This window comes from Ziziphus jujuba, chromosome 12 (genome assembly GCF_031755915.1).
Source record: "Ziziphus jujuba cultivar Dongzao chromosome 12, ASM3175591v1".
NCBI lineage: Eukaryota > Viridiplantae > Streptophyta > Magnoliopsida > Rosales > Rhamnaceae > Ziziphus > Ziziphus jujuba.
Genome location: NC_083390.1, coordinates 3714473 through 3741461, shown reverse-complemented (window position 1 = coordinate 3741461; position 26989 = coordinate 3714473). Strand labels below are relative to the sequence as shown.

The 26989-nt window shown below is 33.9% G+C and overlaps 2 protein-coding genes and 2 long non-coding RNA genes across 4 annotated transcripts; all 4 read left to right on the top strand.

Annotated features, from left to right (window-relative positions):
* Positions 1-2863: 2863 nt before the first annotated feature.
* On the top strand, positions 2864-7558 carry LOC107428320 (F-box only protein 6). The gene is made up of 2 exons (XM_016038842.4): positions 2864-3221; positions 6062-7558. Exons 1-2 carry the CDS (start codon positions 3082-3084, stop codon positions 7305-7307), a joined length of 1386 nt encoding a protein of 461 aa, XP_015894328.3. The 5' UTR covers positions 2864-3081; the 3' UTR covers positions 7308-7558.
* A 10981-nt stretch (positions 7559-18539) lies between these two features.
* LOC107428289 (uncharacterized) lies at positions 18540-19951 on the top strand. Its single transcript, XM_016038803.4, has 3 exons — positions 18540-18700; positions 19286-19442; positions 19715-19951. The coding sequence occupies exons 1-3, from the start codon at positions 18698-18700 to the stop codon at positions 19759-19761; spliced, it is 207 nt and encodes a 68-aa protein (XP_015894289.1). The 5' UTR covers positions 18540-18697; the 3' UTR covers positions 19762-19951.
* A 2966-nt stretch (positions 19952-22917) lies between these two features.
* Positions 22918-24322, top strand: LOC132800322 (uncharacterized). The gene is made up of 3 exons (XR_009635355.1): positions 22918-23161; positions 23467-23742; positions 23888-24322. It is a non-coding gene; the product is annotated as an uncharacterized LOC132800322 (long non-coding RNA).
* An 86-nt stretch (positions 24323-24408) lies between these two features.
* Positions 24409-25692, top strand: LOC132800323 (uncharacterized). The gene is made up of 3 exons (XR_009635356.1): positions 24409-24784; positions 25190-25301; positions 25449-25692. It is a non-coding gene; the product is annotated as an uncharacterized LOC132800323 (long non-coding RNA).
* The last annotated feature ends 1297 nt before the right edge of the window (positions 25693-26989 follow it).

Genomic DNA, 26989 nt, shown 5'->3' with positions numbered 1-26989 from the left:
ATTAACTTGACAAGTTAATACCATATAATATTGTTATAATGGTATATGTGATTAATGGGTTGCGTCCATTGGTAATCCATATATGTCTATAACTTTGGGTTTACTCCCTTACTAATGCCAAACCAAGCAAGAATAGACCTAGACCTTAATAACTTTCCAATTAGATAATTTCATTTTTTTTTGCTTTTTTTGTGATTTAAATAACTTATATTCTTACTAACTTTATAAGAACAACAAAAGGAAATTGAAATTAGGTGAAGATCACCGACAAGAACAACAAATGAAAAACCTTAGGAGATTCAAAAAAGAAATGGGACCAAATCCACACGAGTAAAGGGAATGCACACGTAAAAGAAGGGGAATCCATGAATGCTGATGATGAGGATCATGATGAGGCATGATACAAAATTATACCCACCAAATACCAAAATGACCAAAAACTTGTCTTCCCCAGACATATGAAATCATTACCCACCGCATCTATTCTTCATTTCCCCCCTTGGTTTTGACAAAACCTAATCATTGTCATTATAACATCCTTCTCTCTTACCTTAACTTTAACCTCTTCATATCATCATGACTAATCAAAGTTACCAAATTCCCCACAACTTTCTGTCTATTTACCTTCTTAGCCACCCTATTTGTTTATTTGTGTCACTTTCTTCTTCGGCCTCTTTCTGTGTGTCCTTTACGTTGTTTGGAGGCTATTCGTCTCAGAGGCCACCAAACTTTAGCTCAGCTCCTTCACAAAGACACACGAAAAACATAAATTCTTAGAAAAATGGCAATGGAAGTTGCATCTTATTTGTGTTCCTCTCGTGTTATATTCGGCCAGCAAATAGAGAGAAAAAAATAAAATTTCCAATTGTACCAAACATTTTACACGTATGCTGTCTGAGCAAGCAATTGGGTTTTGCATCATTTTGGCTCATGACTTTGGTGTTGGGGGTGTGTGTATGAGAAGACAATCCAAAAATGGAGTATGAAAGTTTATTTCTAACCGTTTGTTAGGTAGATGGAATTAATTTGCTGGAACACACAGAACTTCATGGACCTGCAAACCCACATAATATTTAGTATCTATTTTTTATTTGAGTTATTAGCACCTATGATTCTCATTTTGGTCTTCTTCTTTTTTTGTGTGTATTTTGGTCTTTATAATTTAGTTTTTAATATGGTTTTTGAATTTCTTTTTTCCTACTTTTGAGCAAATTTATGACCCACAGTCTGTAAAACAATAAATAGCAAAATCAAAAAATTATGTTGTATGAAATGCGTTGCATGCATTGCATGCTTATTTAGTAAGTTAAGTTTATATGGTAAACAATTTAATTCAACATTTAAAAAATTAAAGTTTAAAAATAAAAATAAAAGAATAAAAAAATTGGTGACTAAATTGTAAAATTCAATAATTGAAAGGATATATCCTGTTTATTTTTTTGTATTTAAATCTTCGTACAAAATATTATTTGAAATTAAAAATAAACAATAAAATATAAAACTCACTCTAACAAAGTGTGCCACCAACTCATCGGGTGCATTGCAGGTTGCATCACCAAAGGGTGCATAATTGGGAGATAAACCGTGTGATTTTCATCATCCCGGTGGTTGGCACGTGGCAAACCCCACCCTTAGCATTCATTTATGGTTGATGGGTTTTTTTGGCTTTGAAAATAAAGCATATGATGGCTCAATAGACAACTTGTTGCTACCACTCATTTCAATTGTAGGTGGTATCGATGCACTTGTTTTTTCTTCCTTTGTTTACTTGGTTTTCTTTCTCTTTTATTTTTCGATTTTTTGGAAATAAAAAAAACAATAATATAATATAACTAGACAAAAAAATTACATTTTATTATGCAAATAGTTATATAACTAATGGAATAAAATCATAGAAAAAAAAATAACTAAGAAAGAGAAAAAAAGAAATACGACAAATATAGTAAGTATTTAATTCGGGGTGGGGGGTTAATAGTGGAAATTAAGGCAAAGAAAAGGCATCAAGTAGATACTTCCGTAATTCTAACAAAATCATCATAGAATGAAAAAGTGGTGGGACAATCATGCCGTGTGCGTGGAAGAAGGATGAGAAAGCAGAGAGCCTGACGAGATGTAATCTCCACCGTTGATATTCTAAAAGGGAATTCTCGTTCAAAAGGTCTATAGTCTTATTGACCATTTATAGGCCTAGCGTTCACACACGTGGAATGCACGCCCAAGCCAGTAAACATTCCATTTTACACACCGTACCAACAAATTAACTTAAACATTTTTTTTTTTTCAATTTACCATTACACCCATGAACCTTAACTAGTAATTTCGGACCTTGCCTAGTGCATAACACCTTAACACGATTTAATGATTTAGAAAATTGACCCTGAATTTAAAAGATTAAAAAAAAAATCCACATTTTAAAGGCACAAAAAAGTCGTAAAAATATTGAGAAAAAACGAAAATTAATGAACAAAAATATCAAATTTGTTGGAAACCCAACCAACTGGGACCCAGAATTTGAAAAAAAAAATAATAATAATAATAAATAAATAAATATGTGTGTGTGGCAAATGAGGGGTAGACTGGTAATTTCATAAACGAGTGGGAGTGAGCTGACTCGTAAGAAGGAAAGGCGAAGCAGAACATAACCGGGTTGAGGATTAAATTAAGAAAGGAAAAAAAAATTGGTTTGCGTGAGGGCGAGAATAATTATTAATTAGAGTAGTTTTAAGAGTAAAGAACGGCTGACGTGGAAAAAGGAGAATGGCCAAATGAAAGCATAACAGGAGGAGGAGGCAGAGAGAGAGAGAGAGAGGGAGAGGGGGTTGGGTTGTGCTGGGTTGGGTTTTGGGGGGGTTGGGGGGAGGACCGGACAGGTCTGTCAAGGGGGGGAATGGGATATTAGCAGTTGCTGCTGTTTTGATATTTTTGTTTTGTGTTTTTGTTTTTATAATTTGGAATTTGGTTGTTTTGGTTAATCTGGTTGAGATAGAGAGAGAGAGAGAGAGAGAGAGAGAGAGAGAGAGAGGCGAAGGAAGAGAATAATCGAAGAAGAGAAGGAGGGTGGGGTTGGGGTGTGGTGGTGGCATGGAAGGGCTGGCCATGCTGAGGCAGCTAATCGGTCAGCTTCAGGAGCTCTTCGAACACTACGGCTCTCATCCTCATTATCACTCTCATCACGTCCAACACTTCAACATTAACAACAACAACAACAACAACAATAACAGGTCTTTCTCTAACTCTCTCTTCAATGGATCTTTCTCTGCTTCTTTAATTCCTTTTTCTCTATCTTGTTTCCTTGGAATTACTTACTATTTCTTTTTTCCAATTTTGAACTTTGTTTCTGGTTTCTTAGGTATTTTGGATTTCTATTTCAATTTCTGTTTGTTTTCTGTTAGTTGGATTGTGCTGCTTCGTTAGGTTAGATAACTTGATTTTTTTTTTTTAAAAAAAAATTATTTGTCTTTGCATTGCGTAATGTGATTTCTCTCTCTTTTATTAGGGAAGAAAAAAAAAAAAAAAAGGAAAAAAGAAAAAAAGAAAAAAGTTTCGTTCTTCCTCAATTTCAAAGTTTGGGTTCTTGTGATTACAGTTTAGGGATGAAGATTTTCCATGGTCGGAGATCAATTTTGGATTTTCTTTTTTATTGATTTCTGCTTCTCTGTGTTTTCCCACTTTTTTTTTTTTTTTTTTTTTTTTTTGGGGTGGTTTTGATACTTCATATTTGTCATCTATTCCTTCTCTCTGAATATTTCCGTTTCTTTTTCCTTTTTTCCCCCACTTTTTTGGGTTCAAATCTAGTTGTGCTAAATCACTGAACCCCTACTCCGTTTGTATGAGGATTTGAATGACTCTGAAACCAGTTGACTACTTGACTGCTGTTAGTTCCCTGAGAGTGCATTGGTGGTCGCATATAGAAGTAGTAGACTGGGATATTCCTCAAGGGTAGACCCCACAAAACAGTAAAAGGAAAAGAACAGCTACATTCCAAAATTGGACTAATCCAAGAAAGTTCGTAGAGAAGAAAGATTAAGGTGAAAAAAAGACAACCAGCTGAGAGACGATCTAAAGAACAAAAAGATTGATATCCATAGCACTGCGTTATGTTGATGTTTTAAGGATGCTATTTGTTGTTTATCGATGTTTCTGGATATAGCTCACCGAAGTGGATTATTATTATTATTATTTTTTCCCCTTTGTGGATGGATTGCCTTGAATGAGTCTGTGCTTGTGGAATAAAATAGAAGAAAAAAATAACAAAAAAGGAAAAGAAAGTTATCCCCTTCGTATTAACTATTTTTAGCTTAGAAGACTAAATTTCCAAGGGATACTGTGCAACAGTGGTTATAAAATGGATGTTGGTAGGGCTAAGAGTTGATGATTATTTCAAAATGGACAGCCCAAAACAATTCAATACTTACTAATTTGATGTAATCATTCATTGATTTGTTGTTTACTAACCAACATTCCTGTACGTTTGCCTGCGTGTCATGCGTGGAAGGCACTCTCTCATATACAATGTTTAAAAAATTTTCTAGTTTCCACATCACTTGCTCAAAAGATCTTTTGCATTCCTGAGGTCCACCTGTTTATTCTGAAGAAGTGAGCTTTTCTTCATGTCTGATCACTTGTCTTTTTCATCTTGTATGCTTCTTGGATGTCTTAACTAATTGCGTAATAAACTAGAAAACTTTATTTGACAACATTGATATTTGGAGTACTTGTATACGAAGTAGCTGGACCTGCAGTTGTGTTTACCTGCAGTTGCGTTTGATATAAATTTTAAAATCATTATAATTCCTTATGTGTTATTATGGTTATCAGTATAATTTTGGGATTCTTGAGTGACCTGATTTATTTTCCTCATTGGATGATATGAGAGTCAGCTGCACAAGGAAATCCTTTTGTTAGCATATTTATGTGTTTACACAAGGAAATCCTTTTGTTAGCATATTTATGTGTTTAATCATAGTTCCATTGAAGCTTTTAGTAGAATAATTATTTAAATGACTCCTAGAGTTTGAAATAAATGGCATTAACAGTTTTTGAAAAATTAATCTAACACAGTAAGCAGCATGCACAATTATTTTAGGGAAAAAAAAAATACCGTTCTTTTACTATATAGTTTAAAATAGTTCAGTGAAATCAATAATGATTAATTGTTACTGTGATCTAAAAAGTAAATGGCTGTAAATTGAGATCGGTCTCTTTTGGTCTTCCTTAAGTCATTGGGGATCTGATTAGGATGTAGAGAAAAGTGAGAGTAGATCTTACTGCTGGAAGGCTCACATGTAGGTCTGGATAGAAGTCCATGAAGGCAGCACATATACCCTCTAAAGTGGACCTTTTTGACTATCAATACTGATGGTCAAGGGACTTATAAACTGTTAATATAATCAGCACTAACATTGGTCTAACTTTAAACACCATTGGATTCTATTCGTCCTCAAATGTAGTTGAAGCTTTTGTTATGAAGCACATCTTTCACCTGCAGTAATATATGTGTGTTGGAATTTTTAAGTGTCTGTGTAGGTATGTAGTCCTCATGCAGACTTGTGATTAACATTTAAAAGATTTGTTGTTATATATAACTCATAAGTTCATCCTATGTTTTCTTCTTCAGCACTATTTGGTAGGTATTATCAACTAGTCTTTTATATTGCATGTAAATGAATTGTGTGATTGGATGGGCTTCTAAATATATTTTTAGTGACTCGAAGAACTATCATGATATACACGTGAAGTGTCGACTTAACAAAATAGAAGACAAAAAAAAAAAATAATAATAATAAAAAATAAAAATAAAACAATGAAATATATGTTTTGGGTATTAGTGCCCCTGGATTTTTATATGATAAGACATATTTAAACTGAATGGTGAATGATCTGTTATTTGTTATATCCTTTCCTGCATTCATTTTTCATTCTTCACCAGCCTTTACATGCTAAATTATGGTTATGTTCCTATCTGGTTCGAGACTATTTTGACTATGTACCGTCAAAGTGATTGCTTGAAAGTTTCTCAAGTATAGAACATGTGAGTAATTTTTTCTTGTCTGTTACACAGATGGTGCTTCCTCAACATTGATGAGGGCTCTGTAGATGATTACTACAGTTTTGTAATGGCTGCTGGAAAATCTGGTAGCTTCAAGATGTTGGAATCTTACAAGCCTCCACCCACTAAGAAGTCTCGCAAGGAGCGGACCCGGGGAAGAATATCTGGAACTGCCGATACAGCTGAGGTTATGGAACAGCAAATTTGGAAAGATTTCCCTGAAGACCTTTTTGAAGCTGTCATCGCAAGACTTCCAATTGCCACATTTTTCCGTTTTCGATCTGTTTGCCGGAAATGGAACTCCTTGCTGAGCTCTCAAAGTTTCTCGCACCATTGTTCCCAAGTCCAACAGGCCAATCCCTGGTTTTACACCATAACTCATGAGAATGTGAGTTCCGGAGCCATCTATGACCCATCCCTGAAGAAATGGCACCACCCTTCCATTTTCTCTATGCTCAGAAAGATGATCATTTTTCCTGTGGCTTCAGCTGGAGGCCTGGTATGTTTCCATGACATTAGTCATAGGAACTTCTATGTGTGTAACCCCCTGACTGAATCTTTCAAAGAGTTGCCAGCCAGGTCAGTTAAGGTCTGGTCTCGAATTGCTGTAGGAATGACTCTGAATGGGAGTTCGGCCAGGGGTGGCTACAAGATCCTATGGTTGGGTTGTGATGGGGAGTATGAAGTTTATGACTCAGTGAAGAACTCTTGGACCCATCCAGGAAACATGCCCTCAAATATTAAGGTGCCACTCTCTCTGAACTTTCAGTCACAGACCGTTTCCGTTGATGGCACACTTTACTTCATGCGGTCGGACCCTGAAGGAATTGTGTCATATGATATGGTTACTGGGGTTTGGAAGCAGTATATCATTCCTGCCCCTCTGCATCTGACGGACCACACACTTGCAGAGTGTGGAGGCCGGATCATGCTTGTGGGCTTGTTGACCAAGAACGCTGCCACATGCGTGTGCATATGGGAGCTACAGAAGATGACACTCTTGTGGAAGGAGGTAGACAGAATGCCAAACATATGGTGCTTGGAATTTTATGGAAAGCACGTTAGGATGACTTGCTTGGGTAACAAAGGCTTGCTCATGTTGTCCTTGAGATCAAGACAGATGAACCGATTGGTTACATATAATGTATCCAGCAGGGAATGGCTCAAGGTTCCTGGATGCATGGTGCCACGTGGGAGGAAGCGGCAATGGATTGCTTGTGGCACTGCATTTCATCCATGCCTGACCGCTATGGCTTGATTCAGCCTCTGCCTTTCTTGCGGCTTCAGCATGTTAAGGACTCAGATACTGCATTACATTGGGTACTGGTTTTATAATGATTGGCTGATAGCAATTAAACCAATTCATTTCAGCCCAATTTTCATTGTCATTTTGATAAAGTAGACCATATCATGGGGTTTATGATGGTTAAGATTCTCCACGTTTATGTACAAACTTGACAGATTACTTTGATCTCTGAAGAACAATTTATATTGCCTGCCTTTGGGTCAGCTGGATGAAAGTTCTCTAGCATTATCTATTTCTTTCCAGGAATACATACAGTGCAATATGCGTAGAGTTAGAAAATGTTTGGATGCATATCACTTACAGGGATATATTCAATTAGGATAGACTTTTTTAATCTATTGAATTTTACAGATTTTCATAGGTTTTTATAAACTTTTATAAAGTTTACAGGATGATGAATGATTCCGACCGATTTTTATGTTTATATATTTTTACAGACTTTTTAATAGAATCACAAAAACCTTTCATAGGCTTCTATAGACTTTCAATTTAAAAGAACACTTTCTAAGACTTATAAATATACTATAGGCATTGTAATAAGAAAATTAAATTTCTTATGTCGATACAAATATTATTTAAAAATAAATAGTGGAAATTCATAATGCTTTTATAATTTTTTCCAGTATAAAAATATGAGACATTTTATTTTGACATTAGGCAAAAATAATAATAATAATAACGTAAAAAGATAAATAAGAAAAACAGTTATTGTGGCCTTTGCTCAAACAAAATCACTAGTTTATTGCACTTTAAGATATGTATATATTAAAACAAATTAGTTAATATATATTTTACATAAAAATAACAAATAAAAAAATAAAAAAAAATAAAAACAAGTTTTTAAGATAAGTCCATAGATTAAAACAATGATGGACTAAAAACAGTCATATAATGAAGAAACATTTTTCCATATATTTTGCTAATATTTATTACTAATTTAGTAAATTAAAGTCCAGTGAAATCAAAAGGTATAATATAAGAATGTTACGTACAATGTTTAAAAAGTTGAAAAAAAAAAAAACATTATTTTTATTTTGTATCAGGCATTAGGGCATTGGACCTAGAACTAAAAATTGGAAAAGAAATATGGCTCAACGATGTATGTATCATATAACATTTTATTTTTGCATTGGGGTTTACTTTGCACTTACAGAGCGGAGAGGGAAGGCTCAATAACGGTATATCATTTAAAAAGTTTTGAAATAAATGAAAAGAGAATTTAAAATTTTACATTTATGGCTGAAAGATCAATTAAAATTCATAATTTTAAAAAGTCTCATGCAGAATATCTTCAGTCTTCTGTAAACTTTAAAAAGTTTTAATTAAATATTTCATAATTTTTATATACTTTTTTAAAATCCTTAAAAATATTGATTGAATATACTATGATTTTAATTAATTTTTAAACAATGTTAAAATCTAAATTGACATTTATAATGTTTTAAAAGTTTAATTTAATATCATATAACTTTTTAATTCTACAAAAATCAATTTAAATCTTCATTGAATATACTATTTTTAAAAAGTTAATAAAAATTATTAACATATTATTAAATATCTTTTAACTTTTAAACTTTAAAATGATTTAATTGAATAACTCATAACTTTTATGTACCTTTTTTTAAATCTTTAAAAATTTTGATTGAAGTAAATGAAATACGTTAGGACTTTTATCAACTTTATATCAATTATCTCATAATTTTTATAACTTATTAAAAATTAAAATCGAATATCACATGATCTCAGTTGAATACACCCCTCCCCTAGTATTTCCACGTTTCATTGGTTCCTTCTTATAAGCTTAAGAGAGGTCAGGTTATGTTATGGTTTTGAAGTCTAGTAAATTCCAGAGGTTTTTTGATGTAATCAAAGAGTGCTAAGGTTATGTTATAGTTTTCAACTTTAGTTAATTCCATCCAGAGGTTTTATGTATTGTACCTGTGTTATGTATTCAAAGACTATCTCTTTAAACTGATTAGAATGGTTTTATGTATTGTACCTGTGTTATGTATTCAAAGACTACCACAAAATAAAAATTATATACGGTGTGCAGCAGCTGGGTTTCCAAATTTGTAGATTTGGGGGATCTGTAAATGCATTTCTGAGATACCCCGATTTGATAATTTTGAATAAAATTCTATGCTGTGCTGTGCTTTCTGGGGAATTCAAAGGGTTGTTTTTGATGATGGGTTTTTTGTTTGAGAACAGAGATGGTTTCGTCTCAAACATGCCAGGTCCTTGGACGAATCCAACCCATATGTCAATGGCGCATTATTTTTTGTGGGTATGCTTGAGTGTGCATTTTGCATCAAAGTGTTTGGCTGGGATGAAGAAAAGGAAGAACCAATTTTGAAAAATATTACATAAATGAGGCAAAGATAGCAACTATAGTTAGTCTTCGCTCATATGCTCTCTTCTTGGGCAAATACATAAGAATTTCTGGAAAAATGACAACCTTTACATTTTCTTTTGCCATGCATTTATTATGTGGTTTATCCTACAATAATGATTGAATAACCCTTTTTGCTGTTTGTTCACTAACAGTTACGAGTATGTGGAACAACTGCCTATACATATGTTGCTCAAACATCAATATGGATTCAGAGTGGAACTATTGAAGAAAACATTCTATAGCTATCTTCTTGATGTGTCTTCAGGGTTGTTGATCCTCACACCGGATTGGAACTATTTAAGGTCGGCGCTACTCCATGCGATACTATATGTTTTCTTCAATACTTCGCCAAAATATATATATAGCTTCTTTAATAATTTATTTTAATCAAGGGTATCAAACTGCTAACTTGACTTTTATGTCAACGTTAGCCAATCATATTTGGCAGAGTTAAAAGAATAAGAATGAATATAATCCAATGTGGTGCAAGATAGATGCCTTAGATCATTGTATTATAAATATTGCTTCTATAAAATCGTCTAATGCTTTCAAAACTAGAATCTTGTTTAAGTTATTTGCATAAACTTGATACAATTTCACATGCAGGAATGTGCCCAGTGTCACGGACTTGTTTGTTTACCCTTCAAGCCGTGCGGCCTTAGTTGCTATTCCGACCCTTTGTTGCAACTAAGTAAGCCTTTTGCCCACTAAAAGAGAGAGCTAAGCAAAGAAAGCTAGAGCACAAAGAGAGTTTGGGAGAATGAAAGTATATTGCTACAAAGAGAGCTTTACAAATGTAGCTTGGATTCTTGGATCTCTTGGATGGTTTGGCCAAATGAGGCCTCCACCTATTTATAGGCATACAAAGTCTAATCCTACGGCTATGATTGCTTTGATCCTACGATGGAGAATGGGTGTCTAGATCCTTCCCACCTCCTTTACATAAAATATCTAAAGAAACATCTAGAAATGGATATGTACATGGCTTGACCTAGAGTTCTCCATAATGTTCTAGAGAATTCTACACTACTCTAGGTGTTTAGTCAATTGTAAAGCCCAAAATAGGCCCAAAGTGGATTATAAGGCCCAAAATAGAGAGAATGCTCACCAAGTGTTTGATGAAATGTCCCAACCGTGACACCAGGAAGCCCTCAAAGGCAAGACTATTGTACTCGTAACACATCAAGTGGACTTCTTGCATAATGCTGATCTTATTATGGTAATAAGAGATTGGATGACTGTGCAATCAGGAAAGCATGATGATCTTCTAGATTCTGACTTGGATTCTAGTAGCTGCTCATGAAATCTCCATGGATCTCGTGGACGTGTGTTGAAGAGGAAGAGAAAGAAACTCGCAGAGTGAGGTTGAATGTGTAGAAACAACATATTGCACTGTGGCTTATGTTTGGTTGGTTGCAACAACAGTATTGTTGCTCTCTGTTCTTTGGCAAGCCATTCTAATTTTGCAGTGATTATTGGCTAGCATATGAAAGGAAATTCAACCCTGTTCTGTTTATTTCTTTTTATGTTGCTATTGGTGTGGTTTCATTATTTGTGGTAACGGCAAGATCCTTCGCTGTTACCATTTTGGGGCATAAGACAGCACTGCTTTTCTTCTCCCTAATTCTCAATAGCATTTCACAGGCCCCCATGTCATTTTTCGAGATACTACTTCTTTGGGAAGAATCTTTCTCCTTTGCTGAAATTGTTTTTTCTTATTTTGTTTCTTAACTGTCATTCATATATGCCATGTTAAAAATACTTTTTGTGCTGGACATGCTTACTGACACTTAAGTCATTTAAAACATTAATTTATGAAGAATTATAACCATGAAGTTTTAGTTATTCTATACTCATCTCAATAACTTTATTTCTCTCTTTTCCAATTACGCCTTTGACATTATGCTCCATTTCATGACTTCCACGATTCTTAATATGTAGTTGTAAGGAAAGGCAACTGCTCGATCAATTCGATTGGGAACCCAACTTTTCGTAGTTCACATCAGGAGCATTGATACTATGAAAGAAAAAGCTAAGGCTCAGACATCAGGTTCGCTATAAAATTTTTAAAACTTTGTGTGGGGTGGGAAATTTAGTTTACACCAGCATTTATTTTAGTTATAGCTTACCTTCTTAATTGGGTCTACAAATTCTATGCTTACATTTGTTTGCTTATTTTACTATTGTTTAGACAACATTTCATTATTGTTTTCTTTTTCTCTCTCTGTATGTATGAAATTTAATTATTCAGCTCGAAGAGGGTTTACTATTGGATAAACCAGTAGTATCTTAGTCCTTAATGATTTTTTACTTTGGGATCCCGACTTTCTGACTGTAGCAAAGTAAAAAGCTAGACTTCTTTGTTGTTTGTTTATTAATTACTTTTGACAATTACTATAGCGCTATGTCAAGCATATTGATGTTTCCATTTTCAGATTTGTAACGAGTACTCCACCTATTAGAGGCAGGACATGACAAGGCTCTTTAAGCTGCTCTGTGGAGGTTTCTCTCTCATTATTAGAAAATATTTTCCAAAAAACATTTTAATTTTTAGAAAACTATCAATATATCCTGGACTTCGGCTTCTGTGGTGATTTATTACAGTTTGGAAAGGTCTCCAAATAAAATGTAGGAATTTTGTTAAATGCATTAGGAATTTTCACTGTTCTTAAAGTAATTACGTAAAAGAGGGTGTTATAGAATGATAACAGGTCATCTCTACATGCACGTACATCCAATTCCACACAGAAGGCTCTATTTTCCGAAAATTCCAAACCGATTTAATGGTAATAAATATATATATTTCAACATATATATATATATATATATATATATATCATAAAAAAAAATTTGATGAATTTAAACATAATAAATAGTACGTAATATTATAGGATTGGATTGAACTATTTTAAATTCAAACTAATTAAATTACAATATTTTAAATTTAGTCAATATAATTGCACCAAATTTTTAATAAATTAGTTTAATCCAATCCAATACAACACAAACAAGCCCAATGCTTGTTTGGCCGAAATTAGCTATCCTACTTACTAATTCTTCTTCACGTGGTAATTTGGAATGAGGCATGAAGGTGAGGATGCATATTACCTAGGATACAATGGTGGTAAGCTGCAATAAATTCTTGCTCATTTCTTCAAATATTTTAGGCAGCAGATATTTCTCTATTTTGTAAACGAATCATTTTTTATTCTGCATAGCCTTCTAGGAATTTGGCCAAATTTCTATTACTGACTATGTTGGAGTAACAAGCAGTCAGGCATTGAATGGTATGGTCTCCTACTGTCGGTGCGTTTAATTTGGACGAATTATCATATTGCTATGTTTCTGATGTTATTCTCATCATTTGATTTTGGTTGAAAACCATGATCTGAAAAAATATCTCTTCAAAATCTTTACTAAAGCATTTTGGTGGGAATTGTTTTTCTGATTGTGCAAATTTGCTGCCATTGGAATGGCCATGGGCCTTTGTCCTCAGGCACATACCTAATAAGCATAATGTCACGTTCCATGCAAAAGGAGTGGAATCTTTGAGGTTTAATCGGAAGGTTCTATACTTTCCACGAAGATCCAAGAAAGCCCGGAAGATTCTAGAAAATTCAAGAGAAACCTGGACTAATGTAGATTGGAATCTCTCTAGAATACTCCATGTAAATATTTTGTACATAACCCTAGAATAATCTAGAACCTCAACTAGATAGGTGACATGTGTACATATCTAGAATATTGTATTCTTGTGATACGTGTCAAGCCCTCTATACAAAGGGTTGGACCCTTATTTGTAACATATCCAAGGATTCAAGCAATACAAGCATTTTCCACATTCTCTCAAACTCTCTCTCAAGTTCTCCTACTTCCTACTCTCTTACTCTTAGCTTCTGCATTGTGATAGCTTGTGAGCAAAGCTTACTTAGCAAGGGAGGTGCTAAGTTGGCGTAACGTGGAAGTAGGTAAGATGGCTAGTTCGGAGGTTACCATCAATGTGGAGGGAGCTACCGATGTGTGAGGTCGTGAAGAGCAACGCAACCCCAATGCAGGGAGACAGAGGCATAAGTCCAAGTCTAAGGATGTGATGACTGACGTAGAGTTACACCTGGAGGAGCGTGTGGCTCGAGTATATGAACGGTTTGAGGCGCTGGAGAGTCACCTAAATGGGCTAGAGTCGAAGGACATCGCCATCAATCAAGCCGTAAGAGGGTTACTCAATGGGCTAGACGATGCCTTAAGGAGGGAGCTCCGCTCAACACGCGATCAATGCATGGGGGAGGTAGCAGACCTTCGTGCAATGTTGGAGAGAGAATTGGATACTATCCGCACACAAATGGAAGAAATACGGGGTGATTGGGCTCTTTGCAAGAGGCGGTGGTGTCAAGGACAACCACCATACGCAAGGGGCCACAAATCGATGTGCCAAAGTCCAAGTCCTACTCTAGGGCAAGGAATGCGAGGGAGCTCAAGAATTTCCTTTGGGGCTTGGAGCAATACTTTGAAGCGATGGGCATTGTGGACAATGCTTCAAAGATTAGGACTGCCACTCTCTACCTTAACGACATGGCCATATTATGGTGGAGGAGGAGGCATAGTGACATAGAGCAAGGTACGTGCACTTTCCATACCTTTGATAACTTTAAAAAGGATCTAAAAAGGCAATTTTATCCGGAGAATGTCGAAGATGAGGCAATGAGTAGCCTTCGACGACTCAAGCAAGTGGGTCATATCTGGGAATACATCAAGGAGTTCACCAACTTGGTGTTGGAGATCTCGGACCTATCGGATAAAGACTTCCTTTTCTACTTCATGGATGGTCTACAACCTTGGGCAAAGACGGAGTTAAAAAGGCATGGAGTACAAGATTTGGCTAGTGCCATTGCGTATGCCGAAGGCTTCATTGACTACTCTAACCAAAGAGACTCTCCAAAGCCAAATGAATGGAAAGCCAACCATGGAAAAGGTGGGGGAGAACCTAGTAGGTCTAAAGAGGATGAAAGGGAAGAAAGTGCACATAAGCCAAAAAGCTCAAGGTGTAAGGCATCTAAAGAAGGTAAGGATCTTCCAAACCCAAAAACTCTTGTTTCTTATGTGATGGACCACATTGGGTTAGGGATTGTCCGAAGAGGAAGGCTTTGAATGCCATGACTACCCAATACGAGGAGAAGCAAGAGGAAGGAACTAGTATAGGTTCCTTACAATTGTTGAATGCTATCAAGGTTGCTCCTAAGGAGACAAAGAAGGGTGGCCTAATGTTCGTAGAGGCAAAACTCAATGGAGTGCTCACCAAGGCGTTGGTGGACACGGGTGTCTCACATAATTTCCAATCGGTGGAGGAGGTACAAAGGCTTGGGATTAAGACAACAAAAGAAAGGGGCTCTGTAAAGGCGGTGAATTCGGAACCGAAGCCTCTCCAAGGAGTTGCTAGAGGTGTGAAAACCACCATTGGAGATTGGGATGGCCAAATGAACCTATCGATTATGTCCATGGATGACTACAAGGTTGTACTTGGCATGGAATTCTTCAACCAAGTAAAGACTTTCCCACTCCCATTTGCAAACACGTTATGCATCATGGATGGGGGAGTGACGTGCATGGTGCCTATGCAACAAGCTAGCAAGCAAGAGGCTAAAGTTTTGTCAACATTGCAGGTTGAGAAGGAGGAGCAAATCAACCTAGTTGCTGCCCAAAAGCCTAGCAAGGATGCTCCAAGCCATGCTAAGACATCTCCTAAGGTGCAAGATGTACCAAAGGAATTGAAGCAAGTGAGCTTGCATGCATTGGCCTCAAGTTGTGGAGACAACGAGACGAAGCGTTGTGGAGATAACGAGACGAAGCATGTAGAGATTAAGGAAGGGAACTTAGTCAAGCCGCTACCCCAACAACCCAAAATACTGCACAAGGAGCATAAGGGGGTGATAGGACCCTATGAGAGGTCACTTCCCATTGTAGGGAAAGAGGGCAAGGAAGCCCCAAAGAAAGGCAAGTCAAGAAGGGCACCCATGGTGATAGTGACTTCACCTGACAAGAATGTGGAAGCCACACCTGCGGATCGAGTTGTTCAACGTAGAGGCGTGCCTAAACTACACCAAATACTTAGTGAAGGAGAAGAACTTGCCAGATGGTGAATAAGTGGAGAACACAAAGATACACGATGGCAACTCAAAAATCACATTTGGCGGGCCAGGAAGAAGGCGCGACGAGGGCATCGCGAGTTTAGGTGGGGGAGAGTGTCACGTTCCGTGCAAAAAGGAGTGGAATTCTTAAGGTTTAACCGAAAGGTTCTACACTCTCCATGAAGATCCAAGAAAGCCCAGAAGATTTAAGAGAAACCTAGACTAATGTAGATTAGAATCTCTCTAGAATACTCTATGTAAATATCTTGTACATAACCCTAGAATAATCTAGAATCTTAACTAGATAGGTGACATATGTACATATCTAGAATATTGTATTCTTATGATACGTGCCAAGCCCTCTATATAAAGGGTTGGATTCTCATTTATCTTAGCTTCTATATTGTGATAACTTGTAAGTAAGGCTTACTTAGTAATGAAGATGCTAAATACCTCATGGGAGCATTGGAAAAGTTAGGTTCATAACAATAAGCTCCTTACATATAAAAATAAAATAAAACCCATTGAATTTTTTTTTTTTTTTAAAAATACCCATTGAAAAGGTTAAAAAATATAAATGAAATTGGGATTGCACTTTAAAGCCTCGATTTGAGCAAAGTTGGTAGATTAATGGAGGCAATAAATGGATTCAGTTATTAATTATTAGTCTGGTTTTTGGGACCAATTTCAATAAAATAGATGGAAACCGTGACACACCCAACCAATCATTTTGGGTTATTAAATTTTATTTTTATTCATCTTTAATTGTTACTTTTGGTGCTAGTGGCTTTTCGTAATTCTCTCTTTTTTTTTTTTGGGTAAATAGTGGATTATTTTTACGCAAACAAAATCCTATTTTTCAACCTCTTCCAAGTTCCAACAAATTCAAATTCAGAATCGTATCTTCTTTTTTTTCTTTTCTTTTTTTTTATGAAGGAAAGAATCGTTAATATTCTTCAAAGTCTTGGAATTTATTTGAGGTTTATTGTTTTTCAAAATCGAATTAAAATATGAAAAATGAATATTGATTCTTATTTGAAAATTTTAAAATTAGAAATTGCAAATTTACAATCTGCGTGAAACACTAATGATGTGCTGCCCCCAAGTGGGCCAACGTATGCGCGTGAACAGATAATGACCGAGTGATATGGCATGTTATGCGGGGTCCACCTACTCCACCATTATGATATTGCTTATCCATTTGTACCAAAAATAAATAAGTAATTAAAAATATAATCAAAATTTTTGGGGAAATGTTTCGATTGGGAGGCTAGGCTACCACAAAACGTCCAGCAAGTTTGATAGACTACATCAAAATACACTTTTACAATCAACAACTATTTGCATTTCTTTCGTTTTCTAAACACTCTCTTTCCACCTAACTCAACATCCTTTTAGTTCCTTAGCAATTATCCTGCGTTCGACAAGTTTAAAATTTAACTTTATCCACTCTTTATATATAATAATAACAACAACAACAACAATAAGGACAACTAATATGATTACAATATTTTATAAATTAAAAAGGATATATATTTTTTTTATGAAAAAAATAGGAAAGAACATATGACACGAACCAATAACCTAAAAAATGTGGAAATGTTAGGGACGCCACCGGCTTACCTTGCTTTAAAATAATAATAATAATTCAATTTTTTTATTTTAGTTTTTACATACTTTTTTTAGTACATGTGTTTAATTCTAACTCATACAAACGAGCACAGAGAAATCAAAACGTTTTTTTTTTTTTTTAGGTTTTTGGTTAAATACACTTGGCCTTCCAAACTATAACATTTTTTACACTTCATTATTCAAACACATTAAATTGTCACCTGAATTATTATTTTTATATCATTTTAGTCTAAATATGTATTTTTGATATATGAAATTTTATCATATACACTTAAAATTACTTTATTATAAAAAGTTTTATTATATTTTATTTCATTTATAGCCTAATTTTGCCAAGTTTATTAAGAAAAAAAAATGAAAGTATTGTACTAAAAAAAAAATAAAAACAATAATTTAAGAAGGACTGTCATATTTTTGAAATTTAAGTGGTAAGATATAAAAAGTGTAATAATTCAGGGCAAAATGTATTTAACTTTTTTTTTTTTTTGGGTTAACAGAGAATCTAAAATTTAATAAATAAAATTCTAATTAGATTACAAAGGTTTTTTTTTTTATAATATTAATTAGATTGGAAAGTTTCAATTGAATTGAATGAGTGGTATAGACTTAAAATTGCAGTTAACATCATATTGGTCCGTGACCAATGGTCTAGTTTTTCGGATTACTTTTATGTTTTTGGGTTATTAATCTATTAATATATTTTTTTTTGGCATAAAGTAATAAATAATTATTACGTAAATATAGACTTTTCTGGAAAAAAGACGCAGTCATTCAACCCCCAAAAAAAAAAAAAAAAAAAAGACGCAGTCCGTATAGGAGACGGATTCTCATAGACTGGTCACCGGTTCCATGTTGACAAAATCGTGACGCCGGCTAGCCTACATGCAAATTCAAGGACCAACGATTTCAAGACACGTAGTTCAAAGCCGCGTGGTAGTACCCAATGAGAAGCTGACAATGAAGCCTGTTACGCTAAAACGTGACAATCGTGTTATCTTATAATTACCCTCCACCTTCAGCTAGTATAAATGGGAAAAACAATGCAAGAACAGGCTTTTGCAGAGAGATTTTTTTTTTGAGATAAATTCAAAGGGCGAGGGCGTGAACTCGCCTGAGAGGAAGGGGAAAGAAGGAATAGCCGACGACTTTCTCGTGCTCTAATCGTCTTCCATCGAGCAGATCTCTACCTAGAAGAAATGGTACCGTTTTTCCGCTTTTCTTCTTTTTTTTTTTTTTCTCTGATCGTTATCGCAATCTTATTATTTGGAAATTCTGTTTTGGTTCCGTTTAGTTTTCCGATCGATGTTTATGTTCTTGATCTGAATTTTTTTTAAAAATTATCTTGATGAATTTAATTGATCAGATCTATAATTTGCCTTTTATTCTTGTTTCGAATTTCATGACGGAATTGTTTTATAGGTTAAAATTTCATGTTAATTTCAATTCTAGTGTATTTGCAGCATGTAATCTTGTAGATCAGGCTTTAATCATGTGTATTACGTAATCACATTGTGTTTCTCAGCTTTTATTATTATTATTTTTAAAATTTTGGTAGATCTCGTAGACTTAGTCTTTTTCCCAATTCCGACGTTAGAAGTTAGATTAGGTTATTTGGCGATTTTTAATTATTTCAATTTTTATTTTTTTGGTTGAAACCGATTTTGATGTTTGATGCAAATTTTTTCGACAAAATCAAATTTAAAAAAAAAAAAATTGCCCAAAATTGAAGTAGGGGGTTTGATTGTTTTATAATTTTAATGGGTTATGAATGTATTGTGCTACAGACGACATCAAGGCGTCTTGCAGATAGGAAGGTGGGGAAGTTTGAGAAGAACATTACAAAGAGAGGAGCTGTGCCTGAGACTAGCGTTAAGAAGGGAAAGGACTACCCTGTTGGCCCTGTTCTGCTTGGATTCTTCATATTTGTTGTCATTGGATCATGTAAGACTTTTTCCTATAACTTGCCCATTTTATCATATTATCTCATTATTAGTTTGACATTAAAATTTTCATGGTTTTCTGAATGATACGCATCAGCTGCTTTTGGTCTAACATGAGCATTGTGGATTTTTTTGTGTTTATATTCTGGATTAACCAAGACTTCTTTTAGATTGGAATCTCAGTGCATAAATTTTTAAGTCCATTATTATTAAGTTAATGGTCCTTTTTTGGTGTAAAATACTGATAGCCATTAATTTTTTTGTGCGTTACAGCTCTGTTTCAGATAATCAGGACAGCTACAAGCGGAGGAGTGGCTTAATTTTAGCCTTGGGTTATCAGAGATGGCCTCAATATCATCCTGTTGTTGACATTGAGTCTATAATTTGTAATTTGTTTTGTTTGTTGTTAGCCTGTAGGAAAAATTAAATATAAATTTACCAGACCAGTGGTTTCTTAATGTTCTTAAAAGAGAGTATGAATAAAAGGACCCCTTCCTATTGATGCTACAATGCTTTCTAAGTTGAAAATTGCAACCTTTGATTTTTCTATCTTTTTATTTTTTTTAATTTTTTTAACCAGGTTGGGTTTTTTGTTTTGTTTTGTCTTGTTTGGTTCACAGAAATCGTTTTAAAGAATGATATCTTTGAATACTCCAATTTTGACACAAAACAAAAGTCTAAAATTGCCTCGACTCTAAAGACCTTTTGTCATTATCAAAAAGCTATATGATATCTGTAAGCAAGCAAGCTCCATCTATGTTTCTCTACATTTAAAAAATTTACGCATATTGCACTTTAAATATTCTTGAAAAGCAAAGAAATAGATAAACTGTAAATATGGTTGGAGAGAACAAGAGTTCACACATTGATGGAAGTACATGTGAGGGTTTTCTGGTTGCCTAGTTTCATTGTCAACTGAGAGTACACGTGTGGACAAGCAAAAGGGTTTTCTTTATTCTTAAAGCAACAGCTAGTTTTTCTTACAATGAATGTTTGGTAAACTAAAATTAAAATTTTAAGCCTTGTAAAAGTCTTTTTATTTTATTTTATTTTAATTGTATATAACGATAAAAATATATATAAATAATTATTTTTTAATGTATATATTTATTAATATTATATATAAATGGATGAAAAGAAAATTATTATAAATTGAATAGTATAATAGTAAGTGTAATTTTAAAATCTTAATTATTCTAGAATAAGTTATTTCTAGATACTTTTTATATTGTAGTTTTTAGATATGATAGATTATTAAAGAATATTTTAAGACTTTTTATATTTCATGGCAATGGTTTTGCATCCCCTTCTGATTCTGATAAGCCCAACGATAGGAGCCTTTTTGAATGATTTTGCATCCCTCTTCCAGTCATAAGCTGCTATTTTGGTTTAATCAGATCACAGCAAAGTCCATGCCTCGGAAATAAGTTTAAATGCTCCAACAGGCTTCTATAGACTTGCTAATTCTAATCAGGATGAAGCATAAGTGCCAGCTTCCTACTATTGTTTCCTCACTGTCTAATCATCAGCTTCTTTGTTCCACACAGAGTATACATCAAGTATACTTGGAGAAATGTATACATCAAGTTATAGCTAACATTTGGTGAATAGCCTCAAGCCCAGGAAACAATAAAGCAAATTTCCTTGCACCCAAAATGTCCTCAGCCGTGAACTTCTCAGCCATCTCTTTTGCCCTGGTATCTTCATCTTTATTGCACTCCATTTCCCAAGCCTTCCTTATTTATGTTTCGTGATAGTCCTTTTAAAAAAAAAAAAAAAAATGATATTTGCGAGACCATCAACAGCACCACATCCATGCTCATTTGTCAATGATTAATAAGTTTGTTTTATCATTTTCTCATATGGATTTTCAATACAAAAAGGTTAAGAAAAAAGGCTCTACATGCTGCCAATTAATATTTGACACCTTAGTCTAGATTTATCGAAATGTTTAAAAATGATGATATTTTATTATTTTATTAGTCGAAAATTTAATATATTTAAGATATAGAAAAGTTAACCTTAAAAATTGTATTCTTCTTCTTAAGTATCGTCTACATTACAATAATTCTTTGAAAAATGAATCAAAATTAATAGATATTCTGCAATATTATTGTTGTCTGATGTAAATGTTGATAATTACTAATAAGGTATAAATTTACGTAGCTTTAAAATTTTCACGTAAATTGTTTGTTCTACAAACATATAATTAACCACATTACTTATATTTCATTACTACTACTGCTAATAATAATTATGATAATTATTGAGAACTTGCAAATGGATCATTAATTTTGTCTCCAAGTACATGAATAACATATCCATTACATTACACTCCTCATTTTCCTTCCCCTCTTGGTCTTAAATCTTAAAAGACTTAACTGTGTCTCAGTTAAGACTTAGATCGAAAGAAATTTAGATCATCGTTAGTAGAAATGTGTATTGATTCTGTTATTTTAAAAAAATTTTACTACACCAGATAAATAAATAATTTTAAAAAAAAATTATTTCCAATAATGCTATGCAATAGTCAATCTAATGTGCACAAAAATCAAAGCTTATTTATTGTGGAAGCTCTGTTAGACAATTTAACCTTTATTTAGTTTAATCATTTGTTTTTTCTTTACGCCTACGGATCAAAAGCCATATTCTCCGATGTTGCGCCCTCTGTTCTTACTGGAACTTCTTCTTCAAATTTCGTATTTTTACTCTTTCTTTTTAATTTTCACCCGTCAGCCACTCCGTCACCACTATCACCCTCGATTGCCCAATCTATTCCTTTCCGATGATGATAAGTCCAAGGCTAAATGCTCATCAAGCCGTCAATCTTTGTCCCAATTGCAAAACGGCAAACTACTTCCGGCCTCTAATTACGGAGCACAGGTGCTTGGCCATGACTCTCCCATTTCAAAATCTCTTAGATTTTTATAATCCCCCCTAAAAACCAGACCCATAAAATTCAATTTCCGAACCCAAAAATATTTCTCACACCATCTCTTCTATGATTCCGTACAATCCCATCCTCAGAATCTATGGCAGCAGCTTCATTATCGCTTGAAGCATATATCCATACCATGTTAACAAACCCATTTGGCGAAGAAGCATTTTGTTGGATTGCATAATTGCTCTGGGTTCGTTAGCAAAGCCATTGAGAAACCCATTTTGAGTTTGTGGCTAATACCATAATGAAAAGCATTAAAGGCATTGAGAAAGCCAGCAATTGCGGTGGTTTTGCTGGGCTTGTTGTTGATGTATCCAAATTCGGAGTTTTCTTTTTGATGAAAGACCCAAATTCGGAATTGGAATTGAATAATAATATATATATATATATATATATATATATATATATTTAAGAAAAAATTCATTGTTAATCATAAACCCATTGATAATTCATGGAGAATTTGACCCAATACCCTCGTATGATCGAGCTTAATGAATTTTACCCCCTCACTTAATATCTTTTTTTATCTACCCCTCCAATCTTTTAAAATCCCAAAATACCCTTATGTTTTTTTTTATATATTTTTTTCTTTCCTTTCTTCGACTTTTCTCCTCCATCTCTTTATCCATAACCAGACCTTAGGAGCCCTCTGTTTCCTTTCTCATCGGCCGGATTGTAAGTGTGGAGACTGCGCGTTTTGAAGGAGATGGTGAAGAAGCGACTCAGAGAGAAAACTGCAGGGTTTTAGAGAGCCCTAGGAGCAAAAGCAGAAGCAACAGGTAGGCAATAGCGAAGTAGGAAAGCATGAGGCTCATTCGATCAATCACTGGTAATCTTCTCCTCTCCATTTTCAAATTCTTAAGCTTTTCCCGAGACATTTTCTTTCTTGTTTCGCTAATAATGAAATAGTTTTTTTTTTCAATAAATAATATATTTTAGATTGTTATTGGGACGGAGGAACTACGCAAGCAGTGTCTCTAATTTTGATTTTCTTTTAGTGGTCTTGGGAATTTTTTTTTTTTTGGGAGAAATTGTGAAAGTTGTGTTCTGTTTTTTTTTTTTTTTTTAATAACGGTGGTGGTAGGCATTTCTTGCTGAGAGATATGTATGATGATATGATGCTGGATGGAGTACAGCCAACTAGGGATACATTCCATTCTGTCATCAGTTAGTGGAAAGGTGCTTTCATGTTTGTTATCATGGACTTTCATTCTTTCTAGAATTTTCCGTTTTGCTTGATTTTGTTTTGTTGCAGGTGTATAAGCAAAATGCTCATTTCTTTGGTATTACGATCAACGAGCAACAAGCCGAGTGTGGTATTGTAGTAAGAGTTACTTCAAATGCACAAAGCAAATTTAAGGTATGTATATTTCATATTTTTGCATTTAAATTTTTTATATACCATGTTTGATGACTATGAACTCTCTCTCTCTCTCTGCATCTGCATTTTCTTTTGTGTTGCTGATGTGACATTAAATTTATAATCTAATTGCTTTATTTTCCAGTTACTTTATTTCGAGCAAGATGTGAATAGCAGTTATGATTTGGCCCTACAGGTACCATATCTTCTTTTCTATTGTGTCTCCAATCCATTTTCCATTTTATAGTGCATATGATTTTTGCATTCTGAAAGCTATCATGGTTGTTTAAAAAATTTGAAGCATAGATGGAGTCAACAGTGCCAATGATCATATACAATTGGTAGAAATGTTTTGTACTACTCTTGTCATGTTAAACTTTCTGCTGTTATATCCTTCAATTTCTAAGTACTATGCGTCTCTAATTTATTTTCAAAGCATAAAATTGTGGCTGTGAAATTGTGATTTTGAATATCACACATGGGTAGAACTTAAAATTAGTAACCTACCTGTGAATGTGAAAATGATGCTCAACTTGTCTTTTCAAGTGAATGCTTCTTCATCCAGCTTCCAATTTCCACCCCCCCCCCCCCCCCCCCAAAATGAAATCCATGGGTTTGGTCCTTGATGTATGTATTTGTATATATATGCTTCTTCTTCTTTTTTCGTTTTTGTTTTTTTTCACATGGATCTGCATTAATTTTTATCTGCTGAATATTAGATTCTTTTAAGATTGGAAATTTTGTATAAAGTTACTTTGTGTTTTTATTTTCTTTTTTATTTTTTTCGCTAGCTATTACAATGTATTGCTTTGTGTTATAGGTTACTTTATACAACAATTTAGTTTGTTGATGTAGTGCAGATGAACTCTGTCACTGTTGAGTCGAGGCCAAAGTGCTTGGTTGGCATTATTTTTTATGGTTACCCTTCTTATTGTAGAATGTATGCAGAAGAAACAAGTTACTACTTTTTCTCTAGGTGATTGATGAAATAAATGGAGCTCTTGGTGATGGCAAAGGTGCTGTGGAGGTTATTCTAAAGATGGTAATTGTGTGTTTTCCATTATTGAATGCTGCTTATTTATTAAATTTAATTGTCTGCACGCTTATTTGTGTTTTAATATAATTGTAGTTATAGTTATTTTATTACTATAATTGCTGTTGGTGATTAAATATAACTGCTTTCGTTGTTATCAGTTATTGTTGTCATGTATAATTCTTGTTTTCCTTAATGTTTAATGCAAGCTGTTAGTTATTGCATTTACTTCATTATCAACATGAGAATCATAAGGGAAATTTACTGTTTAAACTCCATGGTTGCACATTATATACGTTAACAGAAACGTCCATTTCTACTGAGGGTAATATATTCAGCTATGGTGGTTTTTATTTCCCAGTGCTCATTATATTTTTCATTTTTATTTTATGTTGTTCATATATTTTTGTGCAGATAAGAAGTCTGATACAGGGAAGGAGAATTTTCCAAATGAAGAAAATCACAAAAGTACATAGAAAGTTTATCATTCATATGGAGTTTCCTTTTCATGATTCCCTGGAAAATGGTACACCCGAAAGTTTATCATTCATATGGAGTTTCCTTTTCATGATTCTTTTCATGCAAACTAGATAGTATTTTTTGCTTATTGACAGCTAGTTGCTATCTGCAGGGTTCATATAATTGTTTAACTAACAGTTAATCGTGTTGTCAGCAGGTGATCCTTGACTACCATGGCTGATGTTTAATTGCTGTGACAATTTCAAGCCTTTCCATTTCTGATGGGGAACATTGGGTCAAGTTGGGATTGATACCAACAGAGGCTTTTGTAGGAACTGTAATATTCTCTAGGAGGTGTAATATTCTCTTGTTTTTATTCATAAAACACTTGTACAATTTCCTCTTGCTAATTCAGATTTTGTTTTTAGTTTTTGTACTTGATTCTCATGTCAATATGATGTGTAAGGATCCAATTTCATTATTAAATTCTCCATATTATTTGATACGTGGAGAAGCAATAAATAAGAAGGATGATAATTTAAATGGATGGTATCAATCACTTCTACATGAACGGCTCCATGGTAGTATGTCCAAATGAGACTTGTTAGGAGGGAATTAATTGTCTGGCTTTTGTAAACTATTTAAATATATGGATATGAAAGTGTAAAATAAAAATAACAATTTTCCATTTCTCATTGACTGTCTCGAATACAGGTGATAATATTAAAACAATTTTTTTGACCATCTCTCATTTCTATCTACCCTCATTAACTTCTGTCCCTCTCTCTTACTGTCCCTGCTACCACATTAAATGTATACTGTGTCTTCCTCTCTCTTTCTCTTTTGTTGGTCAGGTACCTTTCAGCCTTCTTCCTTTGCATTGACGAACATTGCAGAAAATCCCAAAATCTCTTTAATTCAGTTCACTCTCCCTGCATCATCTGAAAATCTTCATTGTGGAGCCCATACACTTCAGAAGGATGTAATTAAATTGTATGTTTCTGCAGATCGGAGTTAACGATTACCTGGTATGTGGATATATATACATATATATATATATACATAATTTGGCTTTATGCTACTTCTTTACATAATTTTTTTTATCATTGATAATAAATGTTTTCCATCTTACTGTTTTGAAATCATGAACTCCCAATAGTAAACATAAATGGCTTAATAACTAAGCCAAAAAATAAATACAATATACTTCATATTAATTTTGTTAATTGATTTTACGAAAAAAATTTCCTAAAATATACTTTACGTATAGGTGATAGATAAAGTCAAAATCAAATAATGACTTAGCCTTAGCACAATACTAGTAGTGAGGAAAAAGTATGAATTGGTACGAACAAAGGAGCCGTTATAAACAATGAACAAAAAATTAAATATAATATTATAAAAATGAATCAAAAATGTTTTGTTTGAATTCACAGAAAGATGATATCGAGGTCAAATTTAGAGCATTAGACCTTTCAATGGATCGATTTAATAATATATATATATATATATATATATATATATATATATATATATATATATATATGTATATTAGCCTAAGAATAATAATTTAATTAGTCAATATTGTATTAAAAAAATAACATTTACATGGTCAGAAAGGGAAAACATTGACCAACTACAAAACTCGTTTGTCTTCTCTATCCAGCAGCTAGTACCTTCTATCAGCTTTCACAGGGTGTGTTATAAATATAAATATGTGTACATATATGGCAACATTTTTCCCTTAAACAATAT